Below are 19740 nucleotides of genomic sequence, written 5' to 3' on the forward strand. Positions count from 1 at the left end.
GACATTAAACCGTTGTCTCCAGTTTCCCCCCCCCCCCCCCCCCCGTCTGTCCCTGTTATTCCCATAAACTGAATAAATACATGAGAGCCACCCCTGCTGAATGTTGGTTTATGTAGCGTCTACAGACGTGTGGTGGTACAGGTCCACATATATATCCATACGGATAATCTGACACCAATCCTCTGAGCCCCTTTAATTCATCGACATTTCTTTCTTGCAATGCTTCCCCGTGATGGATATTAGTGCTTTAAAACAATTATATATCAAAAGCCCAATGTTGGTTCACGTCTAGATCATTCTGTATTGTCAAAGTCCAAATAAGCTACCTTTGTAACTTATCTTGGCCATTGACGATTAGTAACAAAGATAAGTGAATAGATACGGTATAGGATAGTAAACACAATAGTTGGAATTATTGGAATGATCTAATAAAATGTGCCACTGTACCAACACACAAAATACATTTATGGAGTGGAAGGCTACCGTTTTTCCTCTCCGCCTGAACTGTAACGCGCCATCCTGTGAACAACAAGTAGTACCCTGGAGTCTTCATAACATCCTAGCTTAATTAGCTCCTATCGCAGCGCACCAGCTAGCTAGCGGCTAGTGCAACAGCACAGCATCTCTCCTCCGCAGCCAGTGTGTGAATGGTGGCACAAAGCTAATGAAGAAACCGCGTGGGACGTCTGGGCTCAAAACTGGGCCGTTTCCTAGCTTATGTTTGTTTTGCTGGGGAGCTGTGGAGCTCAGCATCTCAAAGGAGAGAGACGGGTGCCAAGATCCTACGCCGCTACCAAGAGGAGGCACAACGTTCAAGAAATCAATAAAATCCAAAAAAAAAAAAAAATCCCAAATAGATAAGATACATTTTTCCTACATTTTTAACTAAATACTTAAGAAATAGATGGATTTCAGAAAATACAACGGACCCTTTTTAGCAGAAAAGAACTGGCTTTCCAGTGGGGAGACAACAAATAGACTGTAGGTTGGCTCCAAAATGTGAACCTGAAGCCAAAACTTGTAGTCTGAAACTGTCGCATCAATTGATTGTGCCCATCTGTGTATGGATGATCCACCTTAGGCGGCCAAATCAGAGGGCTGTGTGTGTGTGTGTGTGTGTGTGTGTGTGTGTGTGTGTGTGTGTGTGTGTGTGTGTGTGTGTGTGTGTGGCACAGCACAGGTGTCCTGTGTTGATGCCACCCCCGCCACCTACCACTAGTTCCATCTGTTCAATTCCAACCCAAAGGAGATCTGCCCAGACATTAGCAGCCGAGTGATGACCGCCAGGTGCTCAGCGCAATCACTTCAGCCTTTGGGAACAGTAAATGAAATAACACCCTGCAGATAAACAGATTGACTACAACCAGCCACTCAAACTACTACAAACATATGAAACTACAACCAGCCAGTCAAACTAAGTGCATATGAAACTATATCTACCGAATTAAACTACAACCTGCATATCAGACTACAACCAGCCACTCAAACTACTACAAACATATGAAACTACAACCAGCCAGTCAAACTACTACAAACATATGAAACTACAACCAGCCACGCAAACTACTACAAACATATGAAACTACAACCAGCCAGTCAAACTAAGCGCATATGAAACTATAACTACCGAATTAAACTACAACCTGCAAATCAGACTACAACACAGCCAGTCAAAATACAAGACGCATATGAAACTACAACCAGAAAATTGAAGTGCAACCACTATACGAAAGTACAACTACTCAAACTAAAACAAGTAGAAAAACTACAACCAGCCTATCAAACTATTAGTGCTACCAGCTAGTCAACTACAACCAGCTCTCGGGTGTGAATGTAACAAGCTCTTAAAAAAAAAAAGAAAAAAAAAGAAGCTTTTTAAAAGATGTTAACACAGTGAGGCGGGCTGGCCCTCTCCAACCACTTGAGTCGGTACACAAGAGGGTTGATAAAGTAGAGGGCTGGAGATAACACTGGCAGCCGGCCAGTGCGGCCAGTCAGCATCAGAACCACTGGTTAGCTCTCCGGGTCCCAAGGCCGGAGCCTCCGACTGGCACATCGCAGACACAGCTCAGGTTCCCCCCCTACCAAGGCCGGCTGGCCACAGAAGTAACCGGGGTGGGAGGAAGACCTACGTCGAGCTTCCATTACATGAGGAACAACTGTGTACAAGGGCGGTTCTGGGTTTTCTTCAATGATACATTTCAAAAGCCTTATTATATGAGCGCTGTAGTTGGCGTACGTTGGCAGAATTGCCTTCGGCGCAAGGTTGAAGTTGCCTGAAGTTGCATCTGCGGAAAAACCCGACAGCTTTAATGGTCTTTCAAAAAGTGCCGGTGTTCATACTATAATGACATTATGATACGACGCGATACGATTACAGCTGATGCTTGTAACATTATACCTTCATAAAGGATTTGTTTTCAAACAACACGTCATATCATATGGAAAAGAGAATCAGCCAAGGGTGGATACTACACCAAACTGTAATTGTTGATGTTTGGCTGGCTGGCTGGCTGGCTGGCTCTCACTCAGCCCTCCTAGCCTCGTCCATAAGGCAGCAGTGTGCTCCAGTTACAGGGGGGGGGTTGGGTAAAAATAGGCCTTGCTCAGTCACCACTCAGACCGGCAATGTGGAGAACAGGTTGGGAAAGGGCCACAGAAGAGGGCCTGAATAGCAGCCCTTGTCCCCTGGCTCCGCAGGCCCCCTTACACGGAGAGCTACTCTACCGCTGATGGCTAACCGAACATAGACTGGTAACACAGAGCGCTAACCTGGCACAGAGCAAACCTAACATGGGTCGCTAATACAGAGAGCTAACCTAGCACAGAGCAAACCTAACATGGGTCGCTAATACAGAGAGCTAACCTAGCACAGAGCAAACCTAACATGGGTCGCTGTCGCTAATACAGAGAGCTAACACAGAGAGATAACCTAGCACAGAGCAAAGCTAACATGGGTCGCTAACACAGAGCGCTAACCTAGCACAGAGCAAACCTAACTTGGGTTGCTATCGCTAATACAGAGAGCTAACCTGGCACAGAGCAAACCTAACATGGGTCGCTAACGCTAATACAGAGAGCTAACACAGAGAGATAACCTAGCACAGAGCAAACCTAACATGGGTCGCTAATACAGAGAGCTAACCTAGCACGGAGCACTAACACAGGGGGCTAAGATTACAGAGACCGCTTACCAAACACTGGTAGCTATTATAGCAAGGGGAGCTAACTGAGAGTCCTAAACCAGCAAAGTGCTAAACCAGCAGAGAGCAAAACCAGCACAGGGACCCGAAGTGGTCAAGTTAAATTTCGTGTCTATTGAAAACGCAAGAAGACAAAGAAGGACTCTTTCGGGGAGTTTATTCATCCACTCTATCAGAGATCAATGACGCTCATGGTTCAGTCAGAACTGGTGGAGGCAGTCATATCAATGCCTTCATTCATCCTGACTGCGCCCCACGCCACAAGGCTGCTGCCCTTCACCACGGCTCGAAAAAAAAAAAAAAGACACACACACACTGGCAGCAGGACCAGCAACAGCCACCCTCCCGGGGAAAGACCCAGGGCTACAGGTCTCTGAACACTCTGGGTACCCGCCAACCAGGCGAGCCCGCTAATAGAAACCCCAGCGAACCCACTGGGTTTCCATCCTGGAGGCTACCAATTAAAAGTTCACGGGTTAGCGGCTGATGACGGTGATGAAGTGAACTGAAGAGATTGTGAAAGGTGTTTCACCCACGAGCAGCAGCACTCGCTGTGCAGAGCAGTCGGAAGTGAGAACCGCCTTTTTTCTCCATTTGAAATAGCACACATTACATGACAGTTTTTTTTACGAATGATGAGCCTAAACATGTTTCAAAAAGCAGATCATGTAAATCCATGTCATGAAGGAGAAGGTTAGGGTGAGGGCGTCTTGCTCAAAAAAGGGCAACCTAGAGACTTGGGTTTGAACCCAGAGCATTTCAGATGGGAGTCAAACACCCATAAACACTACTAGACTATCATGCCCTATGATGTTTGGCCAAAACATAGTCCATTTCAGATCATATCACATCATCACATCAGTTCATATGAAATAGGCCTATGCTTTCAACAGGTTTCAGGTACTGCGCCGTGGGAGGACTATACGTGGCACCAAGAGGCTGTGTGCTTTAGGGGTTTGTTTCAACCTAGCAACCTGCGTCCCTCACCCGGGAGAAATAGCTCACTGGCCGGTGACCAAAGCGAGTCCCGTCAGCCGTAGCTCTTAGTTTGGTGACAGTCAAGGCAGACTTATGAGGGAAAAAAATACCTATATTTAAAAATGGATTGGAACCTGGGAGGTGTTGGGAGGTGGGTGGCGGTGGGCGTCCACGCTAGCTAGCCAGCTGCCTCGATACTTCAGTAGCCCCACATCGGCAGTTCTCTTGCGGGCAGCTGTGCTTACATTCCCTCACACCCCCTGCTGACAGGCTGACGTTCTCTCACCCTCCAATCCAGACACAACAATATGCCGCCCCGCTACCACAACGCTTAACCGTCGCTTGGAATGGACCCACTCCGGTGGTGATGCAGATATCTCTGGGCCCAGGGCAAAGCATGGAAACTCAGGTGACATGCTATTTGAACTGTTGAAAGGATTCAGCGAGCTCTGACTAACCAACAATATGGAATGGATGAGTTATTATTGTCATTATAACAACAATGAGGTGGAAGATGTCTGGTAAGCTCTGCACACAACTGTGTGTCAATTCCCTGGCCGAAGAATGACATGTGCCAACTGCATTTCCTTGTGTTGTGCAAGAGAATAAAGTTGAATCAAACTTTATTTAACGGTGGAAGCTGGGAAGGGAACACGTTTATTTTGATCCCTACCTGGAAACTCCAAGAGTGCTGATTAATTCAGGCTTACATTCAAATGACCCTATAGGGCCCTCGTGGGTGTTCATCGTTCCACCTTGTCTTTGATCACCGCGACCTGGACCCTTGTGTTGGGGGTGAGGGTTGTCTCTATAACAGCTGTCTTTCTGTTGAAGACTCAACAAAACACAAATCTCTTCAGGCACCTGCCCTACACACTGTTCTCACCGTCAAAAGGTCCTTCTCTGTTCTGTTTGTCTGTTTTTGAACTAAACCTTTTGAATAAATGCACGTTGAGATCTGTTGTTTAGCTTGTGTTTTTGTTGACTGAGTAACAGTTACTCTGCCTTTGTTGTTGAATAAATGAGGATGAGTTCATTGTAATGATTTTGTTTTCCAATCATTGTGAACTTCACTCTGTGGAGAAATGTAGCAGGATAGTTTCCAGAACCAATGTGTTCCAGCAGTATAAGAACAGGGTTAGATCTCATTCCAGAATGAGATTGCTCTCCCTTACTGAGTGGTAGTTGTAAAATCAATGGGAACAGCTAACATATTGTACATTCACATTGGGCTAATGTCCAACTGGCTAACATTTAACACACACACACACACACACACACACACACACACACACACACACACACACACACACACACACACACACACACACACACACACACACACACACACACACACACACACACACACACACACACACACAAATGTGATTTTCACAATCACAAATGTCACAAAAGAGATGGAACCAGACTGTAAGGGATGCAGCGGCGGGTAAACGGTGCAACTTAAGTGCATACTGGGAGCACTCATGTCCTGATGCCCGATGGGAGAAATATCACTTTGCATAAATTCCCTGGCGCTCAGGAGCACTCATTTAAAAGACAGACTGGCGCTTGAGAATCCTCGAGAGGCTGAGCTGGAGAATACATTTCTGATCAACTAGACTCCACCAGAGGCCTTGATCAAGCCGTCACCAATCATTTGAATCGTTTTGATGACTATGCAGTGAACTATGCATAGCTCGCTGTTTAATTTGTACCCGATAGGGAAAAAAAAAAAATCAACTAAAATAAGTGCAAAGCAATAGAATCAAGTTGATCTCGTTAGGTGTGCATGCTTGACTATTGAATGGATGACGATGAGATTTGAGGACATTCTTTTTTTTAGGATGAAAAGTGTGGTCCAAGGGAATGTGCATATCAGAGTCACATGATTTCAGTCACATGAATTAATCCATTTCTTCGATCCTAATAAACACAAGCAAGGATTGCATTAACAACTGGCAACAAACACACTTAGATTTATAAAATGTCAGCTCAGTGACCTCTCGCCGGTCAAGAATGAGTCCGTCTTCAGAGATAGGAAGACTCTGGTGTTGGAGAGACTACTATTTAAAGCCATTCAGAGGGATCAGCTGGATTTGGCAGAGCGTCCCACCAACCGAGAGCAGGTTAGCAGGGACTTTAACAATTATTCACTCAGCCTAGTGTGCGCACGCAGGCACACACACACACACACACACACACACACACACACACACACACACACACACACACACACACACACACACACACACACACACACACACACACACACACACACACACACACACACACACACACACACACACCCCAACATGATCTGTTGTGGCTGTAGGCAACGATAAGACCATCTGAGGTACAGGGCCTGTGTGTGGTGTGCACTACACGGAGCCAAAAGCCACGCTGTTTAATATGTAACACAGCTGGCTTTGACACTGTTGCCGTAATGTTTGCCTGAGCTTAACTGCCTGTCGAAAGGTGAACCAGTCAACAGTAGCGGTGACAACAGAGTCTGATCGCTCCGGATGGATGCTTTCATTGACTCAGGCAGAGGAAAAGAGGCTAATCAAAAAGTAAACGACCTCAGCCAGGGGGAGATAGAGATAAGGATATCTCAAGAGGAGCTGGTGTCTTCGCGTTCGTTATTAAAGGTTCAAACCACTATTCACTTTTCCAACTTTAGTCTCTTCAAGTGTGTGCCATTGGATACACAGTATCTCTCTCTCTCTCACACACACACACACACACACACACACACACACACACACACACACACACACACACACACACACACACACACACACACACACACACACACACACACACACACACACACACACACACACACACACACACACACACACACACACACACACTCCTATCAAGAATTGTTCAACAAATTAAAAACAGTACTAGGGAAGTAAATATGTTTTAGGACTGGAAGGTATAACCACCTTGAACTACTATGTTCTTCTCTGTCGATTGTCTCCATGACAACAGATGAAAATCATATACATTTTTTTACTTAGATGTAAAACAAACCAAATGATGTACTTGGGTGTGTCATTTTTATGTGGTCTCTATTCAAAACTTCCCATTTCAATAGGCTGGGGCAGGCAGGCGGTTTGCATCCACTTTGCTGTTGGACTGTGGACTGGAAGTCATCCGACTACAGATTGTGGTGTAAGCACTGCCAGTGGTGGTCAGTGACCGACTGTACTGTGGTGGGCTGCCACAGGCCCATTGAATGGATTAGGTTAGGCCTCAAATATGTTTAACACCTGCAACAAGAAGTCATTCATTAAAGAAAACAAACAAAAACATTTTTTTCCGGTCCCTTACATTTATTTTCATTGTAGATAATATATACACTAGTATTAAAACCAGAATCCTCAGAGAAAGACTGCACACCTTCCTCTAACCAAGTCAGATTGATGACTCGCACAGAAACCTAGTTTACATGTCATCTGGGATACTGCTTAGATAACTCCCAACACTTTTGAATTGGAGCATAGCATCACTAATTTGTCTCAATACTCTCCCCTCGGCTAAATATAAAGTGTCTCTTAACACTTAGCCATTCTACTATTCAGTTGTTTCCTCCAAAGCAGGGATTTCAGATAGAGCTCGTTAAGGAGGTGGGTTATGTTAAGCATCTTGTTCAAGGATGCCTACAGGTAAGCATGCAGACATTGGGGATTGAACCTAGTGCCTTTCCACTGGGATACACTCTAGCCACAATCTTTCTGGGTCTATCTGACCCAGAAATAGTGGGTTGAGTATTCTTCAGCGAAAGGGTTGGTGGAGTATGGTGTTTGTCTCCTTAGGCTGGCTTTACACGACAACGCTCCTGGGTGAAACCGACAAAATATTTTATCAGATGTGCCTTTCGTTTAGACGGCGACAGCGTTTTCGGGGCTTAAAAAACGCAAAAAAAATTAACCCACCCTCCAGAGTGGAAATCTTAAAAACGCTCCACCGCTGCGTTTCCGTCTAAAGGGTTAACAACGCAAAAATGTGCCCTGAGCTGCTCACGCTGGCTCTCGTCCCGTACGCGTTTACGTCACATCCATGTGCAGTACAGGCAAACCACAACAAACATGTCGGATTTCACACACTTTTGCGTCACCGTATGCACGCAGATTTCCACCCAAAGACGCACATCTAAACGCGGAATGAAAAGTGGGAACGCCAACGCCACTTTTGCGGTTTGTGTTCAGATCGTTGTCGTGTAAAGCCAGCCTTAAAGTAGGCATGTGGGACGAGACCTTATGTTTGCTTAAATGTTGACATGTGTAAGCCCGGGCTTTCTCTTGCGCTTTTCTCCATGCTTGTTGTGTTCGCACCTGGACCTGCTAGGTCCCTCTCTGTGCCTGGTGTGACACCCCTGAACTGAAGGAAGTCTGGTATGTGCCAGAGCAGATGGCAGCAGGGAGCAGTCCTGTGGGTGGAGGGGGCCACCTGTTACCTCAGCGCAAGAAACCTTCAAAAGGGAGCTCAGCTGTGTCGATTTGTCATATTTCTTGGAAGACCATCAGTGCGTTTGTGTGAGAGAGTGTGAGAGAGTGGGCTGCCATAGCAAACATGCAGAGAGTAGAATCGACGACTTTCATCACCAAAAAAATAAACAAACAGAGAAGAAGAATACAGAACGGAACACCACAAGGACGGGGAATGTATTCAAATGCAGAAAAAAAACATTGTCTTGGGAGAGCACCACTGTGGAAAGACAGTCTCCTGGAACTATGTCTATTTAGACATCACCAAACAACACGCTATGTCATCATCACATAAATATCTTCCTATATTCCTATGGGAGCCGTGTTCGGCTGAACCCCTGGTGTCCTGGCTACGTGTGCACTGAGCGTGGGCACAAAGAGTCTTATGCTTCGGTAAGTGAATAAACCAGGAGTCTGTGGATGGCAGCGTTGAACGGTGTTTGACAAGCGTGCGTCTTCTGATACAATTACAGGGTATTGGAGCACATGTAACAGCTTCAAACGGCGAGACGCGGCGTACTGAACCGAGGAAGGAGGTCTCAGTTTCCACCCCCCCCCATTCCCCTGCTAAACCTCTGTAACTGTGACTACAAAGCAGAGAAGGACCCCCTTTTGCGTTTCTCCATTTTGCCTTCTTCCACGTCACAGACCAGCAGTTGATCTATGTGCCGGACCTGGATGTCGAACTGCTGACTTAAATTAAATTCATGAAAATAATAATAATAATAATAATTGGGTAAACCAAGATATAAATAAGAAGGGCCTGCTGCCTTAAGCACACACACACACACACACACAGGCCTCAGTCGATACAGCCTACTTGTCCCTCTAGAAGGCGGTGTACTGTGTAATGTGTGTGTGTGTGTGTGTGCGTGTGCGGAGCGCATAAGGTGGGACTCTGTTTCTACTTACTGCCGGTCACAGTCTCCCTCTGACTAAACACCAGGAGGGAGGGGAGGAGATCCATGGGGAGGTGGGGGGGGGGGAGCAGGGGGATGGGAGGGAGCCGTGGGGAGGTGGAGGAGAGCAGTGTGGGTGGGGAGACGCCCATGGAGGGGGGCGGCTGGATGTAACTGGTAACACATGTTCCTCAAGAGCAGGCAGCGCTCAGAGTGGCCCACCACGCCCTTTCTAAATGTGTGTGTGTGTGTGTGTGTATCTCTGTGAGACCGCACAAATATGCTGTATAAAATATATCTAAAATATCAAATATCTCTGTGTGATTCTATATGTACAATGCAAGCATGCATTCAACATTCTGTGTATATCTGAATGTGTGTACTCTGAAAGCACCTCAGTTCTTGCGCCACACACACACACATGCATGTACGTACACTAACATGCACATGCACACAAACACAAACAGACACACACACACACACACACACACATCTTAATTAATAACAGTTCTGGCATTTCAAATTGGCTGATTCGAGAATACAGTTCTCGTGTATTAATATGGTGTGGATCCATGAGGCAAGCATTTACACCGTTTGATACATGACTTTTAAAAACTTGCCATGTTCAGCAGATTCAGATGGAACTGATGACATGGTTCGCACAGTATTCTCTCCTGGTCCCGGTCACAGGCCACTTGACAGATCAACAGTGGCATCATTATTTGGCATGTCTAATGTAAAAGAAAGCGTCACAGAGTGAGAGAATATTGGATCCATTTGTAACTTCTTCTTACCCTAATCATGGGCAGTGATGAAGCTGGAGGCGAGAGGGAGATTAGATTACCCCTTTGGCCATGAATTCAGATGGCCTGCTCTGCTCCTCAGAGCAGAGTACAGGCTCGATGACATGATGCATGTGTTCATCATTAGGGTTGAGTCTGTTTGGCTCGATCTGGTGGACCGGGGACCAGACTTAAGAGCCCTGCTCTGGAGTCAGATCCCCAATATTCCTTGGAAGCGGAAATCACACAAGAAACTAAACTGCCATGATTAATGTGCTGTCTAGATCCTGTCAAAGGGTTAAGCCCCGTTCACACATGCTGTCTTACCCTGCAAAGCTCCAGAAGATTTCCTGCATGGGGCCATGTGATGAATGGGAACAGGGATCGATATTCCGGGAGATCTGCACCGGAAATTTGCTGGGATAAACCTTCCCAGCACCAGTAGTGATTTTCACTGTTCACACATGCAACTATGTTCTGGAAGATAACCGTCTTGACACCCTTTCACACATGGCATAGCAATGCTGGAATAGACCGGCCAAGGAACAGTCCAGCAGATGCCCGTAATGCAACACTTATGGATGACAGCCGCCATAAAACTTGCCGACCGAGAGGCGCTCCCTTATTATTTCGGTTTGAACTGAAAAGAACGATTCGCAAATGACACTCCACCATCGACCAAGTGCTACCGTTATGTCTTCCGTTGTACTTTATGGAAGGTAAACACTGTAAATGTCAATGCTAATTAAAGCTGGCGCTATTTAGAATCCTCTCATACATCATTCACTTCAACACATTGGAGAAGATTATGCATCCAAACAGTAACACCACGTGGTTCAACCAGAAACTAATCCAACTGAGGTTCACTGTTTACCCGTCCGGTTTATCACACCAATATGGCGCCATCTTAATTCACCGCTAATACAATGACAGTGAAAGAGGATAAGAGAGAGTATATTGAATTAGTTATCATCCAGCCGGAGGGGGAGGCTCCAGATTATCCTCGTCAGTAAACACAAGCGTTAGCTATACCTGAGCAAAGCCTGAGGCAGAGCTTATACCAGACACGTCCCCCTCTGCCATAGTGGAAACTGAAAGCAGCAATGTGTCTGTGTGAATGAGCACATCTTGAGAGAACGAACCACCAAATGTAGGCAACAACAAGTAGCCTATATCGTGTTGTGTGATCTCATTGCCGTCATGTAGACTAGCCCAAGGCTAAAAATATTCCTGAGTGACTGTATCCAAATTCAGATGTACCAAGCTTTCTATTAAAGCTACAGATCCATCTATTTCCGAATTAGCCTTTATGTTTTGCCACTTGTGGCTTTTCCTACTAACATGACTTCATCGGTTAATCCATTTTGGTTTGTTTGCATGAGGGTGTATCCCCAGGTAAAAACTAAAGTTAAAAACGTCTGTGTAAATGTGACCGGTGAGAACAAGCAGCAAGTCCCCTTTCTTGCCTCCGGATGAGAAGAGTAGGACACAACTAAACTTAAAAATAAACCAGTCCCTTATTGCCTAGGGACCTCTGATGACGCCTCATTGGCGCCAGGGGGGACGCCATCTCGACTTGATGGTGCGTGAACGATGCGAGCTGTCGTGCGATTTGACGCAGGTGGATGGGTTTCTGAGGCATGAGTTTGTCATTACGCGACATCGAACAGCACACGGCCATGATTGGGCCCGCCGTGTTGTTGACTAGTCAAGACTATATGAGCTACATGGGAGGCTGGCAGTTCTGCAGGGAAGCTTAGGTGATGCCACTTATTTATTCGATTAACATTAATGGAATAAAAATAAAAAAAAAGGGGGCAGGATTCTGAATGTGCAATCATCCAATTCCATGCGAAGGGTCTATTCTCTCCACAAGACGCCTTCCTCCACCACCTCAGCTGAGTGGCTCACACAAACAAATCAAATCAACAATGTGATTTTGTATACAAACTCTATGGAGCGTGTGAATGGAGGAGGTTGAGTTGAGAAAGACAGATTATAACCCCTGTATTCAATACCCCACGGAAGGCAGGAGCTGAATGAAAGGGAGGTGATTGAAGAAAGTCTTGTGTTCAGAATTCAAATGGGTTCGATCTATTGTAGCCGGCGTGTCATTTAAACCTTCTGGGTGAATACAGCTCTAGTATTACGCTCTGGTGTAAACGTTGGGTGTTGTCTCTCTCTCTCTCTCTCTCTCTCTCTCTCTCTCTCTCTCTCTCTCTCTCTCTCTCTCTCTCTCTCTCTCTCTCTCTCTCTCTCTCTCTCTCTCTCTCTCTCTCTCTCTCTCTCTCTCTCTCTCTCTCTCTCTCTCTCTCTCTCTCTCTCTCTCTCTCTCTCTCTTACCCATAATGCAACACTGAGAGCCTCACAGCCACTAATCTCTCATCAGAGTGCGATGAACAGCCTCTAATGGAAACCAAAATCATTAAGGAATACAAGCTTGTTACCAAAACCACAAACACGACTTAAGACATAAAGACAACAGTTACTAAAAGTAACCCCACTGCTGTGGATGCCCTCATAAATACATGTTTCATTAAGCTTGAAAACGTCCATTTAATTATCTTACCCTCCCTCCCTCCAATGGTTAAAGGAACAAACAGGAAAGGACTGAGAAGCTAACAGATGGAATAACAATGGATTGGAGGAGAATCTGAATCCAGACCAATTCAGTGCATACAGTGAAAGGGAGCAAAGGAAACAGATGTTGAAGCTCAAGATTAGATTGCTGTCCAACCCCATTCTTTCGCTTCTGGTCTACTTTACGGCAGGAGGTGGACACTGTGATTGTGCCGCAGACTCAACCGCTGACCTCTTCTGGATGGTGGACGCTCTTATTGTCTCGGTTGCTGATGATGAATCAATACCTTCCACGTGCCCATCGCCAATTCTTTTGCCAAAGATCTAGAGACTTTGATCGTAGTGGAAAACCCAGCCAAAAGAAGAGTTCATGCAGTATAATCTTTAACTATACGCTGTAAAAAAGCACTACCCCACCCCAGTACTAAACCAAGATGGATACAATATGTTCCCATGATGAACGTTGGCTATGGTGAATTATTATCATTACTATTATTACTGCGGGTGTAACAGTGACTAAAGGCTTGCATTTATCAGCCAGCGGGTGGTGATACCCATGGCGTTGCGGGGACGATATAAATACTATGCAATAACTTGCTCTAATTCTATACCCCCCCCCCCCCCCCTGAGTAACACAAACTGTCGCCTGTCTGATTCCGCGGCATGCTACTCTGCGGTGCATCAACCTTTTATCCTTTTCTACAGTATGTGGGCTCAACCTGTGGGCTGGCCCACTGTCACTATCATGGTGGTCCATGTGGCGCTGTATGCGTGTGCGCACCACACACACACACACACACACACGCATACACACTACACAGTACACCGTCTTCAAGAGGGACAAGTAGGCTGTATTGAATCTGAGCCCCGTCTGAAGAAGCATGTGCTTGTGCGTGCGTGCCTGCGTGCGTGTATAAATCAATTGGCTGTCGATTCTTTACAGAGCATATTAATAGTGGCTATCCAAGGGAGTTATGTGTTCTTAAGCTACATATACATTTGACCTTATGTTAATTTGGTGATCTGGCGCTGTAAAAGGTTGTATTCCAACTCCTATTGCAGTCAATCCATGTTATTTTGGTCAGGAGCAGTTTAGCATCAACTGTGAATCCCTTTGCCTTAGCCCCCTGGCTGTTACTAGCTTAGGACAGTAATTGTAAGCTACACATGCTTGATGATTTTATGCAATACACATTCTTATGTGGAACACAATGGGTTTCAATGGCCTAGTTCTGGCTCAATACTCTCTGCCTTTAGGAGGGCTTAACTATGAAATCAAAGTGTAACACAGTAAAGTTTTAATCCTGGCCTCGTGTCCATCTGCTGGAGGATGAACTCTGAAAACAGATGGATGTTCACACATGCGTTTACTGAAATAACTCACACACAAATAGTTGCGGGCGCAGACACAAATAAAAAGAGCAATCCTGTTTCTTTGTTTGTATGAATGCGACCAAGTGTGTATGACAGGGAGAGATTGAAATTTAAAAAAAAAGCACATAAGGACCATGTGTGGTTGCTTGTAGTTATGTTATTTCAGCTCATCCATCGTGTCGCCACACTGTTGTCAATCACAAATGTCTCTGTGCTTTAAAATATTTTTTTCTAAATTGTGTAAGGTGTGGTGAAAATAGGCTATAGTAACTTGTTGTGGTGAAATATAATGTTTATCATAACAAAACATTAATTTTAGCATCAATTTCAGCCCACAAGTGGAATTCTGTCAAACCGAAAGTGGTCCTGGAAACGGAATTAGATACACACAGCCTCTCTTACAAGTAGTCTGCATGGCGGCAGGATAACGGCATTAGCCAACATGCAAGTTTCATCGAATTTGAGCCAATAATTAGAAAGCAGTTCATTATGGCAACTAACCACGGTGGCCAATCAATGCAGCGGTAATGGTAGGAGCTTTATGCGGTGAGGGTTAGATGATTAAACTGCATTTTTTTTTAATATTTATTTTAAAAAGGAGAGTCAAACTGAAAGTGTTACTCCTGAGCGGGTCTTGTGGATGGCTTAAAGACCCACTTGTCCATGACCAGGGCCACTGAGACGGTCCAGTAAGCATTTTAAAGGTCGATCAGGACACTTCATTTTAATTTGTATCACCAGCTTCATTTCAAGGGGTTTGCTGAAGGGGGAGGGGGGGAGCAGAGTGTAGCCCACAAAGAGAAAGGACTAGTACCCCGTCACATAACGGTGCATTCAATTACATCGTTTAGCCCTCGATTTAGGCTGCTCTACACATGATGTCATTTCCACCCCATTGGACACTGTATAACATTACCGTGCATGAAAAAAATAAGAAAACTGAAGCTTTGGCTTCTGGTGAAAATGCCAAACGCCTAATTGTAAAACTTGAGCTATCTTTGCAACTTGTTTATGGGTGATAGGACGCGACTGATCCCTTCATACTAGTGTTAGGGGATCGCTGTGTGCGGATCAATCAATGTTGTTAAATTGCATGAACTACCTGCTGCGTGTTGCGGCCTGTAGTTAGCGGTCCTTTACAATCGTCCAGTTGTTTGAATGGTACGTAATGGAAAAAATGGCTTGGGTGAAGTTTCGCTGGAGATAGTTAAAAAAGAAAAACATCCACGTGCAGCAAACCAAATCCCCTTTTCCTCGATGGTCGCTAACATTCAAAAACCTCGACAAGACCAATACATCATCTTTAGGAATTATTCTATACATCCATAGTATTACCCCCAAACCACTCAATAGCCCATGTTTACCCAATGGCCATATACAATCCGCATGCGAAGGCCACCGATAAAGAAAACATACGAGTCTAAAACACAAATAAAAACAAACTTACGTAAAAACGAAGAATAAAGTAGTCGATCCCACAAGAAGTGTGGCAGCTGTGGATACCGGGATATATTTGGTGGGTTTAAATCTCTTTCCAGCGCTGTTGAGCATTCTGTAATTTCCACATTCCTCAATTATTTATTCCAGTTGGAGATGCATTTGAAGGTCCAATTTGCAATGTTTGTAGCTGTGAAAGATTAAGCCAATCTTCTTTCGCTACCAGGGAGCCACAAAGATCCAAAGATAGAGAGGCAAAAATACAGCGCTCGGGGATCTTGGAAATCCCACCCTTCCAATCCAGCCCACAAGTGAGGTCACTGAACCGCTTGAAAGGTGGAGCTTCTATGCAAACCTATTCATGCAAGTGTCTCAATGCTAAACCCTGCGTCCTATACGGATGAAAATCGGTATCGCTCAAAAAGCAATACATGCCATGGTTATAGTTAAAGGTCGATTCAAGTTGGAGAGGATTCGTATCGTTTGTATCAGGCGTGAGAATTGGTCATATAGGTTAAATAAATGACCAATTACCGCTTTCAAAACAACAAACTACGCATTAATTGCATGTTATTCCTTGTAATGATGTTGATGTATTTGTAATCTCATTATCCCGGGGCACAGTCTGAGCATTTGTGAAGGGACATGTGACCGGAGCGCCCCCGTGTGGCAAATGTTGGGATTTATGAAATCGTCAAACGTTTGGCTCTGCCGGGACACCGTAGTATAATGAATCCGGTCAGCGTTCATTGTCAAGCAAGGCTAGTTTCTCTTTCTATGTCAGATAGCAATTATTAAATGTCATTCGGTGACACGTTTGTAAATACTTCGAGTGTGTTCATAGCCGCGTAGACATTTAGGTCGTAATTCCGCACATTCGCATTGGCTTTATAGCAAGCCACACATTTAGCTCCGATTAAACTAGCTGGTTAAACCAGACAATTAGCTCGCCGCCTAGCATTAGCCCCCCCTTCGGCCCCGGCTCAGCGGATTGAAGAATGTCGTACAGGAGGACTCTGCGACTCCTGTGCGGGGTCGCCGGAGGCTCCAGTGCCGTGGCGCTGGCGGTGGCCGCGGCCGAGTCCCGCGGGTGTTTCGGAGAGCCGGGCGGCGGGAGGACGAGCGCGTGGAGCCGGTTTGGTGTCCTGCAAGCAGCACAGCCGACCTGGCCAACTCCGAACCACACACCGGTGCCGGCCGGACCCGCTTGGGAATTTAACTGGGATAAGTAAGTCCCTCGCGTATTACTTTATTATTTTTTTAATCTTGTGTAACATAACTGTTTGTTTGTGACAAGTTCGTTTCTTGGTGTTGTGTCTTATGTCAGTGCTGCTGGGGGGATCACCGCTAGTGTTAAAGCGTCTAATCCCATCACCTGTCCTGTCTGACCCCGTACAGGAGGGACCCGTCCGCGTTCACCAATGGGAAGAAGAAGGAGAAATCAACAGAAGACCTCACCTCTGATCAGGACAACGGGAAACCTAAAGCCACACGCAACATCCTCCTCATCAGACACTCCCAGTACAACCTGAGTGGAAACGGCGACAAAGAAAGAATCCTCACGCCATTAGGTTATTTTTTTTTTTACATTTGTTGGTTCTTCGCTTGGCATTGTGTTCGCTTTTGGCTGAGCTGCCACCGTTTTGTTCGTAAAAAAGTTGAGGCCAATTGGTAATTTCTTCCAAAATATTTTACGCATTTATATGTACCACCGAATAACATTTATTCACCTTCACACATGAATCAGAAAATCAGATGAATCCTCCTTGTAAATGTACCGTCGTCTTCTGTTCCCCCAGGCAGGGAGCAGGCTGAGTTCACGGGCCAGCGGCTGGCTGCTTTAGGCCTGAAGTATGACACCCTGGTGCACTCCTCGATGTCCAGGGCCACAGAGACGGCTAACATAATCAGCAAACACCTTCAAGGTCAGTAGATGAGACACAAAAACGGTAATAATCAATGGAATTACTTTTCTTTTTTTAATCATTGGTTGTGTATTACAACAAACAATATTTCAAGGACTGTTATTTCCTTTTTGAGATATAACCTACAATTTTATTCTTATGTGGTTCAGTGGATACATATATTTTACTGCAAATTAAATTACTTTATACTTTTTCCAGGAGTGGAGCTGGTCAGCTGTGACTTGCTGAGAGAGGGCGCTCCCATTGAACCCGTCCCCCCGGTCACACACTGGAAGCCAGACGCTGTGGTGAGACCAGACGGCTGCTTGTTTGTAGATGGATGAGCATAGGACGTGTTTTCCGGCCAATATATGCATTAGACACCATCGATTTAATTAATTTTACTTGCCAAATTTGACTTTGCGAAGAACCCTTGCCACCAGCACTAAGCCAACATCGGGGGTTGACTTTTAGAGTTCGGAGGGTTCAAGCGTAGTTTAGAGAGTCAAGGCTCAGTTATGGTTCCACGTTGACGCAATGCAATGACTACGCAGGCGCTTCGACGCAGTTGTGAACCTGTTTTGGTTCTGCATCAGGGTTTTAGTGAGTGAACCAATCACAGCTCTTGCTGCTGCGTCGCCTCTACGCAAGATTACAATTCTTGGGAGGCGCATGCGGTGGATGTAATGGGTCACGCAGTGCGCAAACCCTCTTGCGTCACGTCGACCCATAGCTAGAGCCTCAACGTGTGGGACTCCTATGGCGAGAGATCAGTCACTCGCCTTGGCAGCACTCAACCTGTGTGCCCTCCCTCCAGCAGTACCACGAGGACGGGGCTCGCATCGAGGCCGCCTTCCGTCGCTACATCCACCGGGCCGACGCGAAACAGAAGGAGGACAGCTACGAGATCATCGTGTGCCACGCCAACGTCATCCGCTACTTTGTGTGCAGGTGTGTGCCAGCGTTCAGGTCCCTCGGGTGTGGATCCCTGCTTCTGTGTGGAATCCGTCCTGTTAATTTAAACGGCAAACAAACACTTTTTTTTTTTTTTGGACACTGCCCAATTTTGTATTGGCTCGAATTAGGATAGGCGAGGTCATTTGCAAGTAACATCATACACGGGTGAATGACCTGTTTCGGCACCGATTTGGGGCGATCAGGTACAGTGGTTTCTATACCTGCAAAAGCTTACAGTAACGGTGCATTTGCATTCAATCATATGGTAAAAGATAATTCCTCAAGTCTTTTTATTGAGCACTACCAGAATGAATATATATATATATATATATATATATATATATATATATATATATATATATATAATTTTTTACCTACACTGATGTGTAGCTTCTAATTGATCCTCCTTGCCCAGCCATTATTGTGATCCGTGTGTCCGCTCTTGGGTGTCCTGCAGGGCCCTGCAGTTTCCTCCAGAGGGATGGCTGCGGATGGGCCTCAACAACGGCAGCATCACCTGGCTCACCATCCGCCCCAGCGGCCGCGTGGCTCTCCGCACCCTGGGAGACTCGGGCTTCATGCCCGTGGACAAACTCACCCGGACCTGATGTCACACGCGTCGCACAGGGGCGGTTCAGAAGACCGGGGATGGATTCAACTCAAGTGTCTTTGCAAATGAGCTATTCTTTTGTGCTTTTTTGTAATTTAACTACCATAAATGCTATCCAAGATGCTAGTTTTGTAGTGTTTTGTGAGTCACTCCCGTGCCATAGTCTACCTACCTTCAGTGCAAGGGAGTCAGAACAACCAGTAGACTTTGTTAGCTCAACTGATTTGTGCTGCAAATATCTGGTTCAATAAGTCGGTGGAGAAGCTTCTGAATGTAATGTATAAGAGTTCATCCCAAAAGTGACTAATCTTTAATTTTATTAAACCAAAACGATGTATTAAAAACACATTTCTACAGCTTTTGTTATCGTGAATTACGCAGAGATGCTTTTTGTACCGTGCCCTCGATGTAAGGGTCTTTCAAAAGTCTGTGGTATTGTGCAATAAAGTTATTGTTCTGTAACTGTTGCCTTTTATGCTTGCAGACACTGGCAGGATATTGGGAATTAGTCATACCA

At 45.5% G+C, this 19740-nt stretch overlaps 2 protein-coding genes across 4 annotated transcripts in view; one reads left to right on the forward strand and one right to left on the reverse strand.

Annotated features, from left to right (window-relative positions):
* The window catches only part of zdhhc8b (zDHHC palmitoyltransferase 8b), a 47719-nt gene extending 31700 nt beyond the window's left edge, over positions 1–16019 (reverse strand). For both annotated transcript variants that reach the window (XM_084467767.1, XM_084467768.1), the window contains exon 1: positions 15763–16019. In XM_084467767.1, coding sequence (XP_084323893.1) covers positions 15763–15866 — 104 coding nt within the window. In that variant the 5' untranslated portion in view covers positions 15867–16019. The remainder of the gene's footprint in view (positions 1–15762) is intronic.
* A 476-nt stretch (positions 16020–16495) lies between these two features.
* On the forward strand, positions 16496–19679 carry pgam5 (PGAM family member 5, serine/threonine protein phosphatase, mitochondrial). 2 transcript variants are annotated; one of them, XM_084467968.1, is made up of 6 exons: positions 16496–16980; positions 17151–17323; positions 17552–17677; positions 17876–17964; positions 18474–18607; positions 19071–19679. In XM_084467968.1, exons 1-6 carry the CDS (start codon positions 16751–16753, stop codon positions 19219–19221), a joined length of 903 nt encoding a protein of 300 aa, XP_084324094.1. In that variant the 5' UTR covers positions 16496–16750; the 3' UTR covers positions 19222–19679. The 2 variants fall into 2 exon arrangements, with proteins under 2 accessions (XP_084324094.1, XP_084324095.1); XM_084467969.1 differs by having other exon boundaries at positions 18477–18607.
* The last annotated feature ends 61 nt before the right edge of the window (positions 19680–19740 follow it).

Source organism: Micromesistius poutassou (genome assembly GCF_964030765.1).
Source record: "Micromesistius poutassou genome assembly, chromosome: 5".
Lineage (NCBI taxonomy): Eukaryota > Metazoa > Chordata > Actinopteri > Gadiformes > Gadidae > Micromesistius > Micromesistius poutassou.

Coding starts and splice junctions, on each gene's coding strand:
- pgam5 (XM_084467968.1), top strand. CDS start 16,751: ATGTCGTACAGGAGGACTCTGCGACTCCTGTGCGGGGTCGCCGGAGGC. Junction 16,981..17,150: donor TGGGAATTTAACTGGGATAA/GTAAGTCCCTCG, acceptor GACCCCGTACAG/GAGGGACCCGTCCGCGTTCA. Junction 17,965..18,473: donor ACTGGAAGCCAGACGCTGTG/GTGAGACCAGAC, acceptor CCCTCCCTCCAG/CAGTACCACGAGGACGGGGC.